The 19,553-nt window shown below is 46.7% G+C and overlaps 1 protein-coding gene and 1 long non-coding RNA gene across 7 annotated transcripts in view; one reads left to right on the forward strand and one right to left on the reverse strand.

Annotated features, from left to right (window-relative positions):
* Ldlrad3 (low density lipoprotein receptor class A domain containing 3) overlaps window positions 1–19,553 on the reverse strand; it is a 241,043-nt gene that overhangs the window by 103,529 nt on the left and 117,961 nt on the right. For all 6 annotated transcript variants that reach the window (XM_031371149.1, XM_031371150.1, XM_031371151.1 and 3 more), the window contains 2 exons: window positions 17,924–18,049; window positions 5,990–6,124 (listed from right to left, as the gene is read on the reverse strand). In XM_031371149.1, coding sequence (XP_031227009.1) covers window positions 5,990–6,124; window positions 17,924–18,049 — 261 coding nt within the window. The remainder of the gene's footprint in view (window positions 1–5,989; window positions 6,125–17,923; window positions 18,050–19,553) is intronic.
* On the forward strand, window positions 1,143–11,373 carry LOC116090557. The gene is made up of 3 exons (XR_004118725.1): window positions 1,143–1,197; window positions 10,958–11,101; window positions 11,252–11,373. It is a non-coding gene; the product is annotated as an uncharacterized LOC116090557 (long non-coding RNA).

A 19,553-nucleotide genomic window follows, 5' to 3' on the forward strand; every position in this document is an offset into this window, starting at 1 on the left:
ATTGTGAGAAATGAATTTTGAGGAGAAAAAAAAATAATTGGAAAAGAGAGCAAGATCCTAGTATGCAATTTCTAAGTTCCAACTCTCTTTCCCTCCTTTCTCCTTCCCTTTCCTGACACGTGTGTGCATCTCTCTCTCTCTCTCTCTCTCTCTCTCTCACACACACACACACACACAGACACACACACACACACACACACACACACACACACACAAGAAGAAACAGCACAAAGCATCATTTCTGGCTTCTGGTGAGGCGCCAAAGCTCTCACGGGCTGCCATTCTGAAGCCTTATCGCCAGAGCACAGCAAGAAAATTAAGAGGCTCTGGCAGGCGCAAAACTCCTCCGCCAACTCCCTGCTAGGTGACTCCATGGCAGAACGTACCTCACAAATGCTCTAGGGGGTGGGGAGCCCATCAGTGTGGTACTATCTTTTACGAAGCAGACATGTGAGAGCCAAGAGGAGGACCATGCCCGCCCCTCCGATTCATGGTTCCCCCTTTCTTTTATCTCTCTGCAGCTGGGTTTAGACTGCTTCCTGGAGTTCCAGAGTACCAGAGGGTGGAGGTGGGCAGGGTGGTGTGGGCAGGGTCAGGTGAAGGAGCACTGCCTCAACTTAAGTTCACATCTTAGCTCCCTACTCACTTGCTGTATGCGCTTGGCCTAAGTGTTCTTTAGTTCTTCATCCAGAAAATGGGCCAGAAGAGCACAGGGTCCTGGGGTGAAGGTGGGGTTGTTAGAACAGAGCAGAACCACATGAGTAGGATAAAGGTCCCTGACACCAAGCTTGAATCCCAGCATGTTCTCTTCCTAAAAAGTCCTTATGGTCCCTCCCAAAGCCCTGACCTGTCACCATGACCTGGGACTAGAATACAAATCACTGGAGCCCCCCTTGAGAAGTCACAACTGCAAGTCACAGAGGAAGCTCTTCTCCATGTTCACCTCTGTGGTTACGGGTGGGCCTCAATTCCTTCCTGGGGTCACAGGTGGGCCTCAATTCCTTCCTGGGGTCACAGGTGGGCCTCAATTCCTTCCTGGGGTCACAGGTGGGCCTCAATTCCTTCCTGGGGTCACAGGTGGGCCTCAATTCCTTCCTGGGGTCACAGGTGGGCCTCAATTCCTTCCTGGGGTCACAGGTGGGCCTCAATTCCTTCCTGGGGTCACAGGTGGGCCTCAATTCCTTCCTGGAGTCACAGGTGGGCCTCAGTTCCTTCCTGGAGTCACGGGTGGGCCTCAATTCCTTCTTGGGGTCACAGGTGGGCCTCAATTCCTTCCTGGGGTCACAGGTGGGCCTCAATTCCTTCCTGGGTTTAGGTCTGAGTCCTCCCTCAGCTCCCTGCTGGAGGAGCCTCTGCAGCGCCACGGCTCACAACATGGAAGGTAGCTTTTGTCAGAGAAAGCAAGACAGAGTAAGAGGGAAGGGCTATTCATGATCTATTCCTGGAAATGACACCCAACTGTGTTTGCTGAATTTCTTTTGTTTAAAAGCAGGTGATAATTTGTACATCTGTTCACACAGCATTATTCAAAATAGTCAAAAGGGGGAGGGGCCAAACGTGTTTGCTGACAGAGAAATCAAACGTGATATATCAACGATAAAATGGAATATTATTCAGCCTTTCACAGGAAGGAAATTGCCTACATGTTATAAAATAGATGAACTTGATGACATGCTAGGTGAACTAAGCATCTTACAATAAAGACACGATATTTGCTTCTCCTCTACAAGTTTCCAAACTATCAAGCCAATCAAGATACAAAGTGGAAAAGCAGTTACCAGGGTTATGGGGTGGAGCAGAGACAGAGCATTTTTTCTTTGTTTCTTAAATGCATTCAGAGTTGCAAGATGTAAAAGTTCTAGCAATTGGCTGCATAATGGAAAGAATAATTTCTGCCACTGAACTTGAAAAAGTACTTTCAAAAGTTAAGATAGTCAATTTATGCATTTTTCTAGAGGGGAGGGAGGGAAGATATGAGGAGGGGAGGGAAGAAGGGAGGGAAGGAGGGAGGGAAGGAAGAAGGGAGGGAGGGAGGGAAGGATATACTAGTCAAACAATCCAGATCACAGACAAAGAGGTAGGATTACACACAGGCACAAGTATTAGAAGGTGCCATCACTAGACACCAAAGCCACATTCAAGTAGTATTTTTAAGGTTACCTGAATGGTGTTCATACCTATCGTCTACATGGCAGCTGCCGCTATACCTAAGATACACAATGTCCTAGTTCCCAAGCAGAGGACAGTACAGTGATGCTGCCCCAAAGGGACCCTCTGAAAGTACCTTACACCAGGTGATGCTGTAAATCAATGAGGCCCTGATATAATCTGACCCCACAAAGTCTCTAATGCCTCCAATACAGCACGCTGCAATGCACTCTGATGGTCCCCCCTGGCTCCCAGTCCCTCACAGAGGATCCACAGTGGGATGGAGACTAGCTTCAACCTACTCAGAGCAGGAGAAAAGCATTTCGAACAACCCATGTCCTTGCCTTGAAGTCTACTTATTCATTTCTTCTAAATAAACATTGTAAAATATCTTTCTTTTCCCACATCAACTGAAAGCAAAGGGTTTCAGGACGCTCAAGGGGTGAGCTCGTGCAGAGTTACTGAGCCGAGTTCCCGGTGCACTGTAACCGCTGATAATTCCAGGAAGCATGAGTGTACATCATGTTCAGTCAAGAAGCCTCTGAGGTGCTTCAGGAAGACACTGCCTGGGGCCCTGGTATTTCACATTTAGAGCCTACAAAGTGGACTCTTGAGTACTCCACTCTCATTTGAGCAGGGAGAAACACCTTAGGAGGGATGCAGAAACACAAGGCTGGCCAAGGGGACTCACATCCAAGACTCTTATCTTGTGCTTACTTTGAGACACATTCCCATAGTAGGGATGGCAGAAACTTCCTTATTGGACACATTAACAGTACTTCTTGTTGCTTTCATAAACTGCGGCTCATCTCACTCACATACTGAAACAAAGACATGACATGATACCACAGAGTGCAAGTTAAACAGAACAGAGATTTTTCCCATTTGCTAACACTTGCGGAGCCCATTACTGGGGAGGCAGAGGGCCACTAAGTACACAACACCTGGGTTAGAAAAGCAAAAGGACACCCCCCCCCCAATTTCCTTCGTAGCTAGGAAAGATTCCTGGCATAATGGTCACTACACAGAGGTGTCACTCATTCCCTGATGTCATTTGGGTAGTGGCCTACAAAGCTGAGAGTGTAGGGGAGGCTGCCTGAGTCTATCACCAAACCTTTTTTCTTTCTTTTGGGAAAGATAATTGCATCAACATGGCTAAATCTTTAATCTGATACTGAATGGCTTCACACGTGGCCTGGGGAAGGCAGGGTATCTCAGTCATTTTTCCTCTACTGTGACGAAATGCCCTGACGGAGCTACTTAAGAGAGGAAGGCTCACTTTGGCACCCAGTCCCTGAGGGATTGGATCCATCAGGCGGACTGACAATCCGAATGAGCCTTGACAACAGTTATGTGCAGAGGGCAGATGCAAAGCCTTCGCACACCACCAACTATTTCTAAATCTTTGTATCTGTGGAAGTGGAACGGGGTGGGAGGAGCAGAATTTAAAAGCACTAACTTTAGCCAGCCTACATAGGGACCGCCCATTCCACCAAAGGACCAACAACAACCTGGTCAGCAAACCAGCCCAGGAAACTGGAGAAGGGGATGTGGCAAGCACGCAAACGCACAGAAGCTTAACACTGACGCAAACAAATCAACATCCCTCACTTCGAGCTTAGATCTGAGGTCCTCTCATGAAACACTCAGATACCACGTGTGAGACTATACACAAGCACAGTAGATAGTGTGTAAGAAGCAGCCTGCACAGGAAAACCTCCTATACAGATAGTTACTCAACTCTGTGACTGCCATTCCCCATTGCCAACTCACACTGGGTTTTCCTCAGCATATATTTTCCTCTATAAAAATTTGACTTTGTAAAGAATAGCCATACACAGAAGTTTAAATTTTCCTAGCTAAATAGTGAGATCAAACTCTCTCTAAGGCTAGGGCTAGGTTAGAGCAGTTACTCTCAGATTTGTGCATTAGCACCCATTAGCATGCCATTAGAATGCAGGGCTGGACTCAACCACACACGGTGACTCAGTTGGTCTGCAGTAGGGGCCCCAGCACCTGCAGTCTAAGAGTCTCTGTACACAACAGTGGCTGCTGAAGCTGGCTGAAAGTTTATTCTTACTGTAGCACTGATGAAGAACACAGACAGGAAGTTAGTTTTCTAAAACAGCGCCCTCCAATTCGCCCACTACTCGCCTCACTCAACCCTCCCTGCAGATTCTGGCAAAGCCTGTTCTGATACACATTTACCTTTTCTATGGCCCTCCGGCACACAGACGTTAGAGGTCACAGTTCCTGGTTGGTCCACATCCCACTGGTGATGTGAATATGGTCCATTTGCTCATTCATTCGTGCATTTGTAATGACATAATGAACAGCAACCAAAGTAAGAGCCAAGACCTTGAAAATAACCTGAATGTGCCCTCTTGAAACGTCCCCCACCTACCTCCACCTCAAAACACATTGCAACCGATTAAACCTCATGCTTGTCTTGAGGCTATATTAAATCTACAAACATGACCATTCAGTAGACCACTGAAAGACAAACGAACTCTACCAACATGCAATAATATGGGTGAATTGTAATCATAACACTATGAAGGGTAAAAAGTGGAGATCATATGGAAATAAAACCAATTTGTAACATTAGAAATACATGTTCTTCTGACTGCCTTAAAGTAGAAGTACATTTAGATCTTTTTTACTTCATTGTAATCACTGAAGAAATACATGTTGGGAGTGGGGGTGTGGCTCAGTTGGCAGAATATTCACTATTCACTTAGCATGCATGAAGCCCAGGGTTTCCTTCCCAGCCCTAAGTAAAACCAGGCATAGTGGCTTATGCTTGTAATCCCAGCAGTGGGAAAGTGAGGCAGAAGCATCAGAAGTTCAAGGTCATTCTTGGTACACAGGAAGGGAGGGAAGGAAGGAGGGAAGAAAGAAAAGAAGGAGGGAGGGAGGGAGGGAAGGAGGGAGAAGGAAGGAAGGAAGGAAGGAAGGAAGGAAGGAAGGGAGGGAGGGAGGGAGGGAGGGAGGGAGGGAGGGAGAGGTGGAGGGAAGAAAGAAGGAAAGATAGAAGGAAGGAAGGGAGGAAGGAAGGAAAGGAAGGAAAGGAGGAAGGGAGGGAGGGAGGCAGGCAAGCATGTTGACTGAACAGGATCCTGTGACTTCTGACAGGAAGGAGGGACATTATCCCTCAGTGTCCCTCCTCCTCCACTCTGCAGCTGCAGCCTTCAGTTTCCACAAAATAACTCCCAAATCAAGAGCTCGTATATGCATAGGCAATTCACACAAGAGGGAACCAAGAAGTAAACAAACTCAGGGGGTCTGGGGGTGTCAGTGCTCCTCATAATCAGCCAGCAATGACAGCATATGGGTAGGCTATCATTTCATGACTACTAAGTTAGAAAAATGAGAAGAAGAAAAAAAAAAAACACAACCCAGGGCAGCTGTGACTGTGACTGAGCTGTCAGGGTAGAACTGTCAGGCACAGCAGTGAGACCAAACAAAAAGACTCAGCCAGCTGTGTGGGGAAATGTGGTCGTGACCTGTGCAGGCTTGTCATTCTGCAGAGCCCATCCTAAGGCGGGAAGCAGCTCACATGACTCCTAACTACACAACAACTTAGAAAACCACAGCAGCACAGGAGGGGTAATGCAGCCGAGGATGAGTGCAGGAGAACCGTGCAGGTGTCATTCAGCATGTGGAGGACATCACAGCGAGAATGGTTGGCACCTGCCTGATCAAGACTGCAACACCCAGGACGAAGACAAGTATACAAACCACTGTGGTTGCTGTCTGGGGGAGGATGCGTGTGCTGTCCCTGCTGTGCTGAATCGCTTTGGCTGTTGTTGTTTTGTATCTCTTGGTGGAGCACACCTACCTAGAGAACTCTCGCAGCTCTCCTCATCACTGTTGTCTTGACAGTTATTCTGCCCATCGCAAATGAAGCTCTTGTCGATGCACAGGCCATTCCTGCAGTGGTAGCGGGCTGTGGAGCAGAGCAGGGGGTTCGCTGCTGTGGGAAGAGAACAGAGTGGGTCACAAGAGAGCCCAGCATATCCCCCTGAGGACCCAGGAGCCTTTTTTAGTAAGAGAAACAGCATGGTCAGGCTGTAGGGTAAGAGTCATAGCTCATCCAACCCAGAGCCTGGCCAGCCCATGACCTGGACCTGATAAGCTTTATCCTGTCTCCTTCTAAACACTTCTCCCATACATTGTTATGGTATCCCATAACTACACCAACAAAGCCAGAGGCCAAAGCCTCATTTTAAAGTCAACCTTAGGCTGTCCAGCCGTTTTTGTTGAGTTTGAGGCAGAACTTGGACTCAAAGACTTTACTTGTGGCCTACAGAGATGGCTGGTGATGGAAGACACAGGAGAACACCAGACCCAGAAACAGCAGCTGAGCTGGGGACCTGCTGCATCCAAGGAAGGGATCAGCTGATGAGACGCATGAGTGACGAAAGCTTCTTACATCTCTCTCCTAGTTTAAAAAAAATAGTGTGTGTGTGTGTGTGCATTCTGTGTATCTGTCTTTGTTAGATATGTGCATGTGAAGGTTGGTTGATGCATGTGGGTGGAATTCGGAGGTCAACATCAGGTGTCCCCTTAGTTACTTTCCACCTTCTTTTTGAGGCATGGTCTCTTATTGGGACTGAAGCTTATCAGTTAGTGAGATGGGTGAGGCAGCAAGTTCAGCAGTTCTTCCTACCTCAGCCCCACCCCACGGGGCTGAGATTACAGATCAGCACCCACACACCTAAGTAATGGATGCTACGGACCTCAATTCAGGTCCCCATGCTTATGTGGAAAGCACTTTAACTGCGCAGCCACCCCAGCCCCTCGGATGCCTTCGCTATAAGACCAGACTCCTCATCCTTCCAGGCCCACTAGGGTACTGGTGGTCTTCATTTCTTCCTTGCCACCAAGCAGACCCTGAATTTATGCAGGGACTCTCTTGAGCAGCCTCTTCATGGGGCAGCTGTTCACAGCCCAGTGAGGGAACGTAAAGGAAATTGTGGCCTTAGGCTCTGCCCTTCAGGAAAGGGGTGCCAACTGCATAATATGAGGCAGACACAGAACTGGTGAAGAGTGCAGAACAATCTCCCCAAGGAAACGGCATTTATACTGTACTATGTCTTGCTTTCCATCACGTTATTTTTCCAATCAGTGAAGTGGCTGCATGGAAACGTCCTCTCGTTGCTGGGTATGGTGGCTCACACCTCCAATCCTAGTACTCTGGTGGAAGAGGCAGGTGAATCTCTGAGAGTTCAAAGCAAGCAGGTCTATGGTGAAACCTTACCTAAGACAGTAACCAATCCCAACCCTGACCCTTAGCCACTGTGCAAACTTCCATGCCAAGTCTGACATGATACAGAGACTGCCTGGATTCAAGGTGTGAGCCACCACACACAGCAGCTTGAGGCATTTCCACGCAGCCACTTCACTGGCTGAAAACAGTGCCCTGCCGTGTCCTCACTTCCCTGCAAGGGATGGGGAAATGAGGCAGACTTCCAGAAGTATCCGGCCACAGAAGTACAGATCTTCTGTGAGATTAGTCATGTTTGGCTCACTAGCTGTGTCATCTCGTAGCTATGCCTGCCCTGGTCCCTCAGAGCATGTGCCAAGAGATGAAAGGACAGTAGTGAGGACAAAAGGGACTGTCATGGACCTTCAGTAAGGAACTGTGCCCGCACCCACATTGCATATGGCAAGAATACACCCAAGAGGACATGAGGCCTAGCCCAGAGGCTCTGCAGGGTCAGAGCCAAGTCAGACTCAGTGTCTCTCTGTGGTCCCCGGACTGTGTGAGCTGATATCCGTCTGCTGCACTCCTTGAGATCTGTTGACATTCCTGGACATTATAGTTCTGAGGACTTGGTCAATTTCCAGTTATACAAGCCTGAAGATGATAGACTGCTTTTTTTCTTTTCATTCAAGGTGGAAAGTTTAATTTGAAAGGTCAGAGGAACTAGCAAGGTTGGACAAGCTAGAGCTAAGTTTTAAAATAAAGGACCAACAGTCATCTAGCCTGATAGAGGAAGGGTTAATTTAAATCACCGTAGGCCAGAGAATGGCTCAGCTTAATCAAACTGGAACCAAGGGCTGGCCACAGCCAAAACCCAAGTGGGAAATCCAAAACCACAAATCACATTTGATTTTTGTCCATGGCAACACTTCAAACCCAGCCATCAGCATCCAGCACAGGGCCTTAGGCATCCCTGAACCCTGGGGGCGGTCTGTGCATCCAGAGCATCAGGACCGATCAACTCACTCAACTAGCCTAGAAGGGTAGGAAGAAGGGGCCAAGAGGGGGTGGGACAGCTCATGGCAGCATCCAAGTGAGACACTGGGTATAGATCTGTGTATGTGTGTGCTTGAACATGAGATACAGGTTGATTTTAATGGATACAACCAACAGGCCCAGCAGCCAGAATATATAAAGAACCTACTCTGACAACCAAAAAGTAAAAATCAGCAAGGCAGAAAAATAGGCAAAGGATACAGAAGTGTTTCCCATAAAAGAGACTGCTAAATAGTCAATAAACTTCACCAGCGATGCACAGCGGCGAGGCATCAGACTTAAGGTCCTAAAGTATAGGTTGTTGATGAAGATGTGGAGGGAGGGAGGGAGAGGTTTTCTCCTGGATTCTGAAGGGGAAGCAAGGCCCACCTTGGAAATCTGTTTATTAATAAGTAATCCACCTCCTGCTCAAAAGAGACCTATAAACAAACAAAAACATGTACACTGAAGCCAATATCGGGGAAAAATTAAGAACTGACTCAAATGGTCAAATCAGAGAGAGTTTTAACAATGTAATACTGTACAGCCTGGGTCAGGTTTTCCTGTAAAAAGCCATTTAGTTACATAATGGAAATTTTGACAGTCATTTTGATTTTCATCTGGGTTATAATGACTTGACTTGACTATTGTACTGATACTTGATAAACAAAGGGCACAGATGTCTTCTAATAAAACGTTATTTACAAACACAAACAGTGACCCATAAAATGTCAACAGCTGGAAAATAAATAAACTGATGTGAGGGTTCTTCCGTCTGTCTGGTCACTGGGGTTGTTCTAGGAGCCAAAGAAAGCCCTAACACTGGAGCCCACCCCACGCAGGGCAGAGAGACAGAGGGAAAGGATAGTGAAAAGACTCCTCGAAGCCAGCAGCAAACTAGCTGAAGCACCTGTGGCTACATTCGTGCTTAGAAAATGCTGGAAATGGCGGCTGAAGAGTCGGCTAAGTAGTTAAGAGCACTGACTGCTCTTCCAAAGGTCCTGAGTTCAATTTCCAGCAACCACATGGTGGCTCACAACCATCTGTAGTGTGTCTAAAGACAGTGACAGTGTAGTCAAATACATTAAAAATAAATAAATCTTCAAAACAAAACAAAAAACCCTGAGAAGCACTCTCAAGCTTCCACCCCCAGTGCCTCTGTGTCTCCCTTAGCACAGGCCCGACAAGCCCTGCCTCCCAGCTCCCAAGAGCAGAGCAAAGCGAGCAGGAGCTTGTTCGCCACCGGAGGACAAACTAACAGCCAGCAAGAAAACCAACAAATACAAGAAGAGACAGAAAAGAAAAATAAAATGTAAAAGCTACTCCAAGAATTCCAGGTGGAGAAAAACAGCTTTAAAAGAGATCAGAAAAGTTACAAAAGTAGAAAGCAAAGGCAATCCCACTGCTTTAAAAAAAAAAAAAGTATTCTTTAGAATGGCCCTGGGCTTCTATCAGAAAGAATAAATGGTGATAAAGCTGAGGTGCAGCATGATCCCTGAGCAAATGCCTGCCAGGGATGGTACCCAGGCTATCAATGTGCAGTCTCTAGGCAGACTCGCTCACCAGCGAAGCCCATCTCTCCCAAAGCTTCAGGAAACTCAAGTTTTCTTACGTGTCTTTGAGGTCTCTGCAGCTATTACTGTGCTTGGCACAAATGCTGAACTGCTTGTTCGCAGATGGAGCAGGAGATAGTGTGTCCTACGGGATGTGAGGTTGTGGTATCTTTGAGCAATACTTAATGTACCCCAAATGTTTATGCTGTCTTTCTCCTTGCGAAGGCTTACCAGCCATTGAACAGTGTGGAATTTTACTCAACTAACTACAGAGAGGAACAGTGTGCCCTGTGGTATCTATTTCACTGGAGATGCAAAAAAAAAAAAAAAAAAATTGTTTGTGGCATCAGCTAAACAGACAGAATCAATCGCCGGCTCTCAAGTTCCTTGGGAAGTGTCACCATAAAAATGCTGGGGTTGTGATGTTCTGCTTCCTAGTTCACAGTACACAGGAAAGACGGGGAGCCTCTCCCTGCCAGAGGGAGGGAACAGGTTCAGGGAGGCAGCTAAATAAACTGGCTGCCCATTTTGGCCACATTAAACAGAGTAGACCACAGGAACCTGCAGTCATCTAAAAGTAGCTGCCTGGCTTCGACACAGGAACTGAAGCCATCTGCCTCCAGCAGGCAGGGCTCAGGAAGTATCCTCTTTAACTTATTTAAAGCTTCTCCACTTCAAAATGTTCACATGTAAACTGTCATCAGCTCCCACCATAAGGTGACTACTACTCAACTCCAAGCCTTCTGGCCTCTGTGGGGACCCTTTCCTCCGCAGTTCCAATTTCCTTGTGAAGTTTACGGTTGGGACAAGTAGGGGCGTGCTAGGATTTCATGTCTTGGATGGGGTCTATGGTCTCCAGAAACCAGGGATGCTAAAACATCATCTTGTGGCACACGATTCTTTCCAGCCCCATGCATGGCTCCCTCTGTAGCTTGGAATATGCTCACTGCTTTGCCTGGGACTTGTCTGCCAATAACTATAAGCTTTTATGTTCCTTTCCATCTGCTAACAGGGCCTGTCCAGCACCCAGACTATCAGGCTTTGGCTTAGCAGTCCTCATTCCCACGTTCCAAGACAAGACATGGCTATGTACACATATATTCTGCAAAAAGAATCTGCAGGAGGAAGGGCCCTTGCTCCAACAAACAAGCAAGAGGTAAAGACTGCTCCCTCTCCCCTGCCTTCCTCCCACCTCTACAGGTTCGGGGCATTTGGGGTTTTAATGTCCCTCTCCAGAGGCAGCGTGGTCACTGGCAGGATGCAGTTTTATGACTGCAGATAGTCTGTTTCCTTCTGCTTTGTAAAGGTTTCCTGCACATCGGTGCCTCCCATCCAGTGCTCAAAGGCAACTCCTTGACTTCAACTCCTTCGCTGTTTTTGTGGATGGTTCCCTCAACACCCCTCTGGTAATAAATATCTTTCTCCCAATGCCTCACAGAGCCTTCTCCTTGAATCTTTCCTCCCTTCAAACTACTCTTAAGAATGACAACCTTCTTCACCCCAACCTCTTCCCCATTCTGTGATGACTATTTCCATTAAAGATGCCACCAAGTTCCAGCCCCTAGGCATTAGCCTTGGATGACCCTTCTATCTCCCTACCCTGCACAGGCTCAGGGCCTGCTGCTCCCACCTATTTTTTTTTTTTTTTTTTAAAAAAAAAGTTGTCTTGATTCTCCATCATCTGCCCAGTCCACAAACCAGCCAGCCATCTTACTGCAGTGGTTAAGAGTGCGGTCTGAAGTGTCCCTAGGCTCAAATCTCAGCTCATCCACTCAATCACCATATGGCACTGAGAGAGCTATTTCACTTCTCTAACTCTGGATTTCCTTATCTACAGCATGACAGAGACAATGCCTGGGTTCGAAGTTTGTGGAGATTAAGTGAGCCAAAGCTGCAGAGGATGGAGACCAGCCTGTAACTCACAGGGTGTGCTTAACACATGCCTGTTGTAATTATTACTGATACTGCAGTAGTACCGAGTTCACCCTGGCATTTATACCACCTGAGCTAATATTTCAACTTTGCCACTTGTCAATTAAGTAGCCACGACAAGTTACTGAACCTTGCCTTGTCTCCATTTCATCCATGACAGCACCCATGTAAAGCAGGGTCTCATGGTAGAGATGCCATAAACAGCTCACAAACTGTGCAAAACTGGTTCATGTGTCCTGGAAGTAGCCTAGTACGGCTTTTGGCTCTCACCTTGGGATGTCCTATGGTCTGTATTTTACATAGTAACCACCCTCTGCGGTTCACGGTTCCCAACAAGCCTTGAGGTGGGTGGTTTTGTCATCCCTGCCTCCCATAGCACTCCCAACGCCAGCTCTACATTGCTGGTATTTGTATGAAGACTCAGCTCCCCGAGTCAAGGATGCCAGATGATATCTCCACACCCAAGGCAGCACCCTGAATGCTGTCTGGCATCGTAATTAAAAACAGAGGATGAGAATCTGACAAAACAGTAGGACCTGGAGCTAATGTGCCAAGCGAGACCTGTGTCTACCCTGCAAGCATACGTGAAAACCCAAGAGGATGAAGAAGCCATGCATGTTAAGAGTTTATTTTGATTGCAGTGGAAAGGACTGTCTTCCCCATTGGTTACTTGGTTTGGTCACTCTGGTAGGCACTGAGAACAAACTGCTACTGAGTCCCTCTTCAGAAAGAGCTAACACTAGGTGGGTACCAAATCAGTAGTGGGTAAGATGAAGCCTGAGAAGTCTTGTTTAATACATGCTAAAGCTGCGCATGGGTAAGGTATTTGGCCCTGGGTACACAGCTGTGGGCTACACTGCTACCGTGTCCTCTCATGACTATCACAGCAAAGCAGAGGAAGCCACATTGAACACAGATATGAGTGAAGCAGTGGGCGTGTGGGTGCAGGGAGGAGCGGGTTGACAGGGGATATTCTGATCACGGCTCTTTGAAGAAGGCCAAGGACAAAATGGGACAGTAACCCAGCACAGCCCTGACAAGCCAGGTACATGTCCAAGAAAATAGATTCTGTGGGAGTCTTTAAGGAGTCTCAAGGACACCACTGTGGAGCACTGGGGAAGCTCTCCCACTGTGACGCTCAGCTCCCACAGTCTATATAGAGAAAAGGCCTGAGCCCTCCAGGTTTACTCATGGGCTGACTGAGGAGCTGAGCTGGCTGTAGACAGACAGGAGACAACTGGCCGGCTCTGCAAAGGGGGCTCTGACAGGCTCTATGATCACACATACAGCCTGGCTAACACGTCCTGCCTCACTGGGGTACAGGCAGGAGGCCATCAAATGTGGAACAAATATAGTTCAGGACACAAAGCAGCAGTAGAAGCAAACTCCAGATATCATTTAATCTAATCTTTATAAACTATAATATATGCTGCTAAAATATACGGATAAAAAAAATCACCACTATTCTCAGGCCTTAAAAATTAGCAATGATGCCTTGATATCATCAAATGTCACATCACGATTTAAGATATTAATTAGTTTTTTTAAAGAATGGTTTTAGTTAGAGTCAGGAAAAAAAAACCAACGATCTATACATGGCCCTGGGTTAATTCATCTCTGAAATCTCTTTCAGTTTACAGCTCCTCCCACCCTTCCTCCATGTGTTACCATAGAATTACTTATAGATGAACCAGGATCTTGAGGATTTTCCCACACTCTGGATTTGTAAATTTGCCTCTGTATAATGTTGTGTACATATTCCTCTATCTCCTAAATTTTCTGTAAACCGAACAGTCAGATTTTAAGGGTCATTTAGGTGCAGCTGGAATGGTTTTGGCAAAACGACCACAATCTGATGACATGTGCTCTGGTGACACCACATAGGAAGGCACAGAATAGCTGGTTGGCTCGTTTACTTTTTCAAACCTCAGTAGTTTTTAAAATATGACTTATTTATCATTATTTCTACCTTGTTTGCCTACATGTATGTATGTGTACCACATGTTTGCCCGGTGCCTGCAGAAGCCAGAAGAGAGCATCAGATCTCCTGGAACTGGAGTTTCAAAAGTTAGAGAGCCACGGCGAGGGTCCTGGGAACTGAACCTGGGTCTCCTGCAAAAGGAGATGGCCTTGCTGAGCCATCTCTACACCCCTTCCCCCTGGGGATCTCTCTATTGATGCTGCTTAGTTTCCTTTACGGGAGATTCCTGAGCAGGGGAGACAGGAACCATATATCATGGCTGGCTCTTCCAACAAAGGCAGCTTTACAACATTGGCTGGGACATATGTAGCAGCTACTTTTAACACTCCGAAAAGTAATTTGAACATACCCACTGGGAAAGAAGTCTAGAGTTTAAACTATTAACAAAATGGTAGTGAGTTTTCAATTTTCCTTTTGCCTCTTAGGATTCTTAGGACACTGGAAAGAAGCCCCTAGCATGTTAAAGAGACAGAAGCAGAGGGATGAGCACCACTCTTAGGTGGATCCCATACTGCACATGTATATACCTGTCATCATCATGGATCCCCATACTGTACATGTATGCACCTGTCCTCATCATGGATCCCCATACTGTATATGTATGCACCTGTCCTCATCATGGATCCCCATACTGTACATGTATGCACCTGTCCTCATCATGGATCCCCATACTATGCATGTATGCACCTGTCCTCATCATGGATCCCCATACTGTACATGCATGCACCTGTCCTCATCATGGATCCCCATACTGTACATGTATGCACCTATCCTCATCATGGATCCCCATACTGTACATGTATGCACCTGTCCTCATCATGGATGCCATACTGCACATGTATGCACCTGTCCTCATCATGGATCCCCATACTGCACATGCATGCACCTGTCCTCATCATAGATGCCATACTGTACATGTATGCACCTGTCCTCATCATGGATGCCATACTGTACATGTATGCACCTGTCCTCATCATGGATCCCCATACTGTACATGCATGCACCTGTCCTCATCATGGATCCCCATACTGTACATGCATGCACCTGTCCTCATCATGGATCCCCATACTGTACATGTATGCACCTGTCCTCATCATGGATCCCCATACTGTACATGTATGCACCTGTCCTCATCATGGATCCCCATACTGCACATGTATGCACCTGTCCTCATCATGGATGCCACACTGCACATGTATGTACCTGTCCTCATCATGGATCCCTATACTATACATGTATGCACCTGTCCTCATCATGGATTCCCACATTGCACATGTATGCACCTGTCCTCATCATGGATCCCCATACTGTACATGTATGCACTTGTCCTCATCATGGATGCCCACACTGCACATGTGTGTCCCTGTCCTCAAGGACACCAGAGAGGATGAGAACAAACTCAGACCACGAGGAGGTGCACAGCCTGACTTCCACCAGCACAGCCTATAACCAAGAAGTAGGGACATGCCTATCAGGTCATTTGCCTATGAAGGCAAGCATGTAAGTATTCTGTCCAGAATTTACTTAAGATGCTTGTGTCACACAAAACAAACAAAATGCCAGATCAGAAATTGAAATTAGTTGTCATAGAGAGAGACAGGAAAATCTCAACCCATGTGGAAAAAGACAGCAACCAGATGTATACTAACAAAGAAGCACACGTATGGGAACTGCAAGACAAAATGAAGCACATGGCTTACACTCTAACAGCGATCACAGACACTGGAAACACATGGCTTACACTCTAACAGGGATCACAGACACTGGAAACACATGGCTTACACTCTAACAAGGATCACAGACACTGGAAACACATGGCTTACACTCTAACAAGGATCACAGACACTGGAAACACATCACTTACACTCTAACAGGGATCACAGACACTGGAAACACATGGCTTACACTCTAACAGGGATCACAGACACTGGAAACACATCGTTTATACTCTAACAAGGATCACAGACACTGGAAACACATGGCTTACACTCTAACAGGGATCACAGACACTGGAAACACATGGCTTACACTCTAACAAGGATCACAGACACTGGAAACACATCGCTTATACTCTAACAGGGGATCACAGACACACTGGAAACAAAAGGGGAAAACAGTCTAATCAAAAGAAACAGAAGATAGAAAGAAAACAAAATTTTAGAAATAAAAAATTATAATAACACATTAAAACAAAGCAAAGCACAGCAGTTGGTGTGTGGGAAAAACAGATTAGCAGTGACAAAGGAAAGAACCAGCAGTTTGAAGACAGATTTAATAGGAAGTATGCCCTCTGGACAAGGAGCCAAATGACTGAGCCTCCAGGACTGACGTGACAGAGGCTAGAAACCTGATGCTCCTGTCACCCGAATTTCATGAGGAAAGAGGGCAGCACTGGAAGACATTTGAAAAAATAACAGCTGAAAATGTGGGAAGCACAGCAACAATGAAAACGCAAACTCAGAAACACTAAAGAGGATTAAAAAGAATCTACCTGCAGATGCCCAAAACCAAGATCTAAAGGCTCAGAACTCAACACAAAATGCTCTTAAAAGCAGCCACAGGGAAGATGTACAGAATCTACAGGGGAACAAATCAAGTGACTGGCTTTCCCTTTGGAAAGTAGAGAAGCTGGACAGAAGTGGCACATTTAAAGTGCTCAGAGGAAAAAGGACTGTCATCTCAAATGCCACATGCCATAAAAATCCTTCAGGAATGGGGGTGAAACACAGACATCCTTGGCTGAGTGAAATCTGAGAGCACGTGTCTTCTGCAGGCCTGCTCTGAACAGCATCCCTGAGGCTGCAGAGAGCTCAGCACTTACAAGACACACTTACTTCTCTTACATAGGACCCGAGTTTGGGTCCCAACACCCATGATGGGCAGCTCACAGACACCTGGAACTCCAGTTCTCTATTTGATTACTTCTTCTGGTCTCTATGGGTATCTGTGTAAACACTCATACACAGACACACACAGACATACACACACACTTTAAAATAAAATTTCTAAAAAAAGCATCCCAGGAAGAAGTTCTTCAGACAGACAGAGAATGATACCAGAGGAGCCTGAGAATAAGAATGAGGAAAGAGTTGCAGAATCCATGTCTCTTTGAGTAAACATTGTCTCTTCTTCTCTGGAGCCCTCCAGAGTTGATCATTTCAAACAAAAATCAAACACTATCTTCTGGGAGTGTCAATGGCCAGAGAGTGGCAGTTATTTGTAACAAGAAAGGGCCCACAGAACCAGGTTCCTGCATTCCAATTGGCGTGAGGCAATAATGATTCCAGTCCAGGAAAACCCACTGGTAGCTGAAGACTCTAGTCTGACCTGTCAGTCACTGGAAAGCTCCACCCCAAATTCTCACCCTGGGGTTTTCGCTGGTGATTATTACCTAGGTCCACTGAACAACACTGTTTCAAAATGGAGATGTATACTTAACTTTATAGTTTTCTTTGTGTACAAGTGTTTTGCCCACATATATGTATGTGACTACCCGTGTGCCTGGTGCCTTTGGGGTTCAGGAGAGTATTGTCACATCCTTGAGACTGGAGTTAGGAATGGCTGTGAGATACTGTGTGGATATGGGGAACCGAACCTTGATCCTCTGCAAGAACAGCAAGTTCTCTTCACTGCTGAACCATCTTTCCAGTTCTTATAGAACATAATGAACAAAACAAAGTTTTTAAGCATTTAAAGAAGGGAAGCAAGCAAGAGTAAAAAAATATGAGTGTTTGAGACAGTCAATCAGACGAGGTATAAAGGAGCCGTGTGTCCCTGGAGAAGCTAACGTACCTCTCTAACTAAGGCTCATCATCTGTTCAGTGGGGACAACTCACCTGTGCCCACAGAGGGTCTGTCCAGGCTGATTAGATGCAGTGGACTTACTGTGCCCCCCTCCCACCCCCACAAACAACAGCTGAGAATTAACAGTCACACCCAGAAGTGCTAAAGACGATTTGACAGCAAGGGGTGTCCGAGCATCTGGCTGCACAAAGCACAGAATGGACAGTCGGGACAGGGAGGAGAACGCAGAGATGGAGAGATCGCCCTGTCCCCAGAACTTACTGCAGTTCTCCTCGTCGCTGCCGTCGGGACAGTCCTCAAATCCATTGCAGCGGAAGCGGCCGATGATGCAGTGAATGCCGCTGGCACAGGGGAAGAAGGTTGGGCCACACTTCGATTTTGCTTTGGCTACAGGAGGAAAAGAAACACAGAGGGCCATCAGGGGATGGAGTTCTCAGGCCACAGCCTCCTCACCTCTCTCTCTCTCTCTCTCTCTCTCTCTCTCTCTCTCTCTCTCTCTCTCTCTCTGAATGTATGAGTGAGTTTTTTCAGGCTTAGCATGATGTTCCCAAGGAACTGTTCCCACCATCACTCTACAAATGCCCAGCCAGCATGGGCATCTACATACAGCATTCTCTAGGAATGGAGTTGCCAATCATTTTGCTTCAAAAGTCCTTAAAGGGATGAGAGATGGCTCAGTCAGTAAAATGCATGCTACACAAGCAAGGGGACCTGTGTTTGATTCCCAGAAACTATGCAAAGATATGAAGTCTGGAGGCACGCACCTGCAATGCCAGCACTGGAGAAGAACAGATGGCTGGGTCCCTGGGGCTCAGTAGCTAACCAGCCTAGCCTACCTGCTGAGACCCAGATCCCAGTAAAAGACCCTGTCTCAAAAACAAGGTAGACAGCTCCTGGAGAACACCTGAGTTTGACCTTTGACCTCTACACTCTAGTACGCATACATGATATGCACACACACACAAATACCACATCACATACATGCACAAAGTCCTTAAGGAGGCAAGAACAGGATAAACACTGTAGCAAGTCCAAAACAGGGGAACAGGTAGATGAATGGGTGAGCGGATGGATGAGCGGATGGATGGTACCTACGGAGCTGGATGGTGGATACGGTGCTTGCTTCTTCAGAAGCTCAAGAGCGGTCAAAATGCATCTGTGGCATATCAAAGCAACTGTTGTTGGCATTTAGTGAGTCCTTGCCACACTAGGCAGGGTGCCAAGTACTCTGCACAGATTTTCTCATTTAATTTACCCAGCAGCCACTCAATGGGATCGCATGCAGGAAAGCTAATGTGACAGTCTCAAGAGTGGACCTTTCTGAAGGCCTGCTTGCAAGGTCATATCTGGCTTGGCTGGAGTTTGGGACTGTGGTTTGTGCAAAGAGTAGGGACAGCCTACCTCTAAGAGATCTTATACAAACTCTTCAGTTTAGTTTGTGCTAGCATTGGTGTTTCCTTTGGGTCTGGAGTCTAAGAACATATGAGGCAGGCAGATGGTGCTTGTGATCATTAATAGTGACTGTCAACTTAACACGATCTAGCATTGCCTAGGAGACAGGCCTCTGGGCATGTCTGGGAGGGAGCATCTAGGTTAAGTGGGAAAATACACCCTAATTGCAGGACAAATACAAGCAAGAAGGAGCTGAGCAGTGAAAAATTGCCTTTGCTTGCCAGCTACGGATGCAATGTGATCAGCTCTCTCAGGAACAGCACCTTCAACTGTGAGCCAAAACAAGCCCTTCCTTAAGTTTGTCAGGGTACTGTACTACAACAACAGGAAACATAACTAAGACTAAGGCGGTGTGCAGGTGATCACCCGGACAAAAGCTGGGTGCTAAGTGTGAAATGAGCTTCTGGGCAGTCCTTCATGCACACTGCTGAAATACAGA

Source organism: Mastomys coucha, unplaced genomic scaffold, assembly GCF_008632895.1.
Source record: "Mastomys coucha isolate ucsf_1 unplaced genomic scaffold, UCSF_Mcou_1 pScaffold15, whole genome shotgun sequence".
NCBI lineage: Eukaryota > Metazoa > Chordata > Mammalia > Rodentia > Muridae > Mastomys > Mastomys coucha.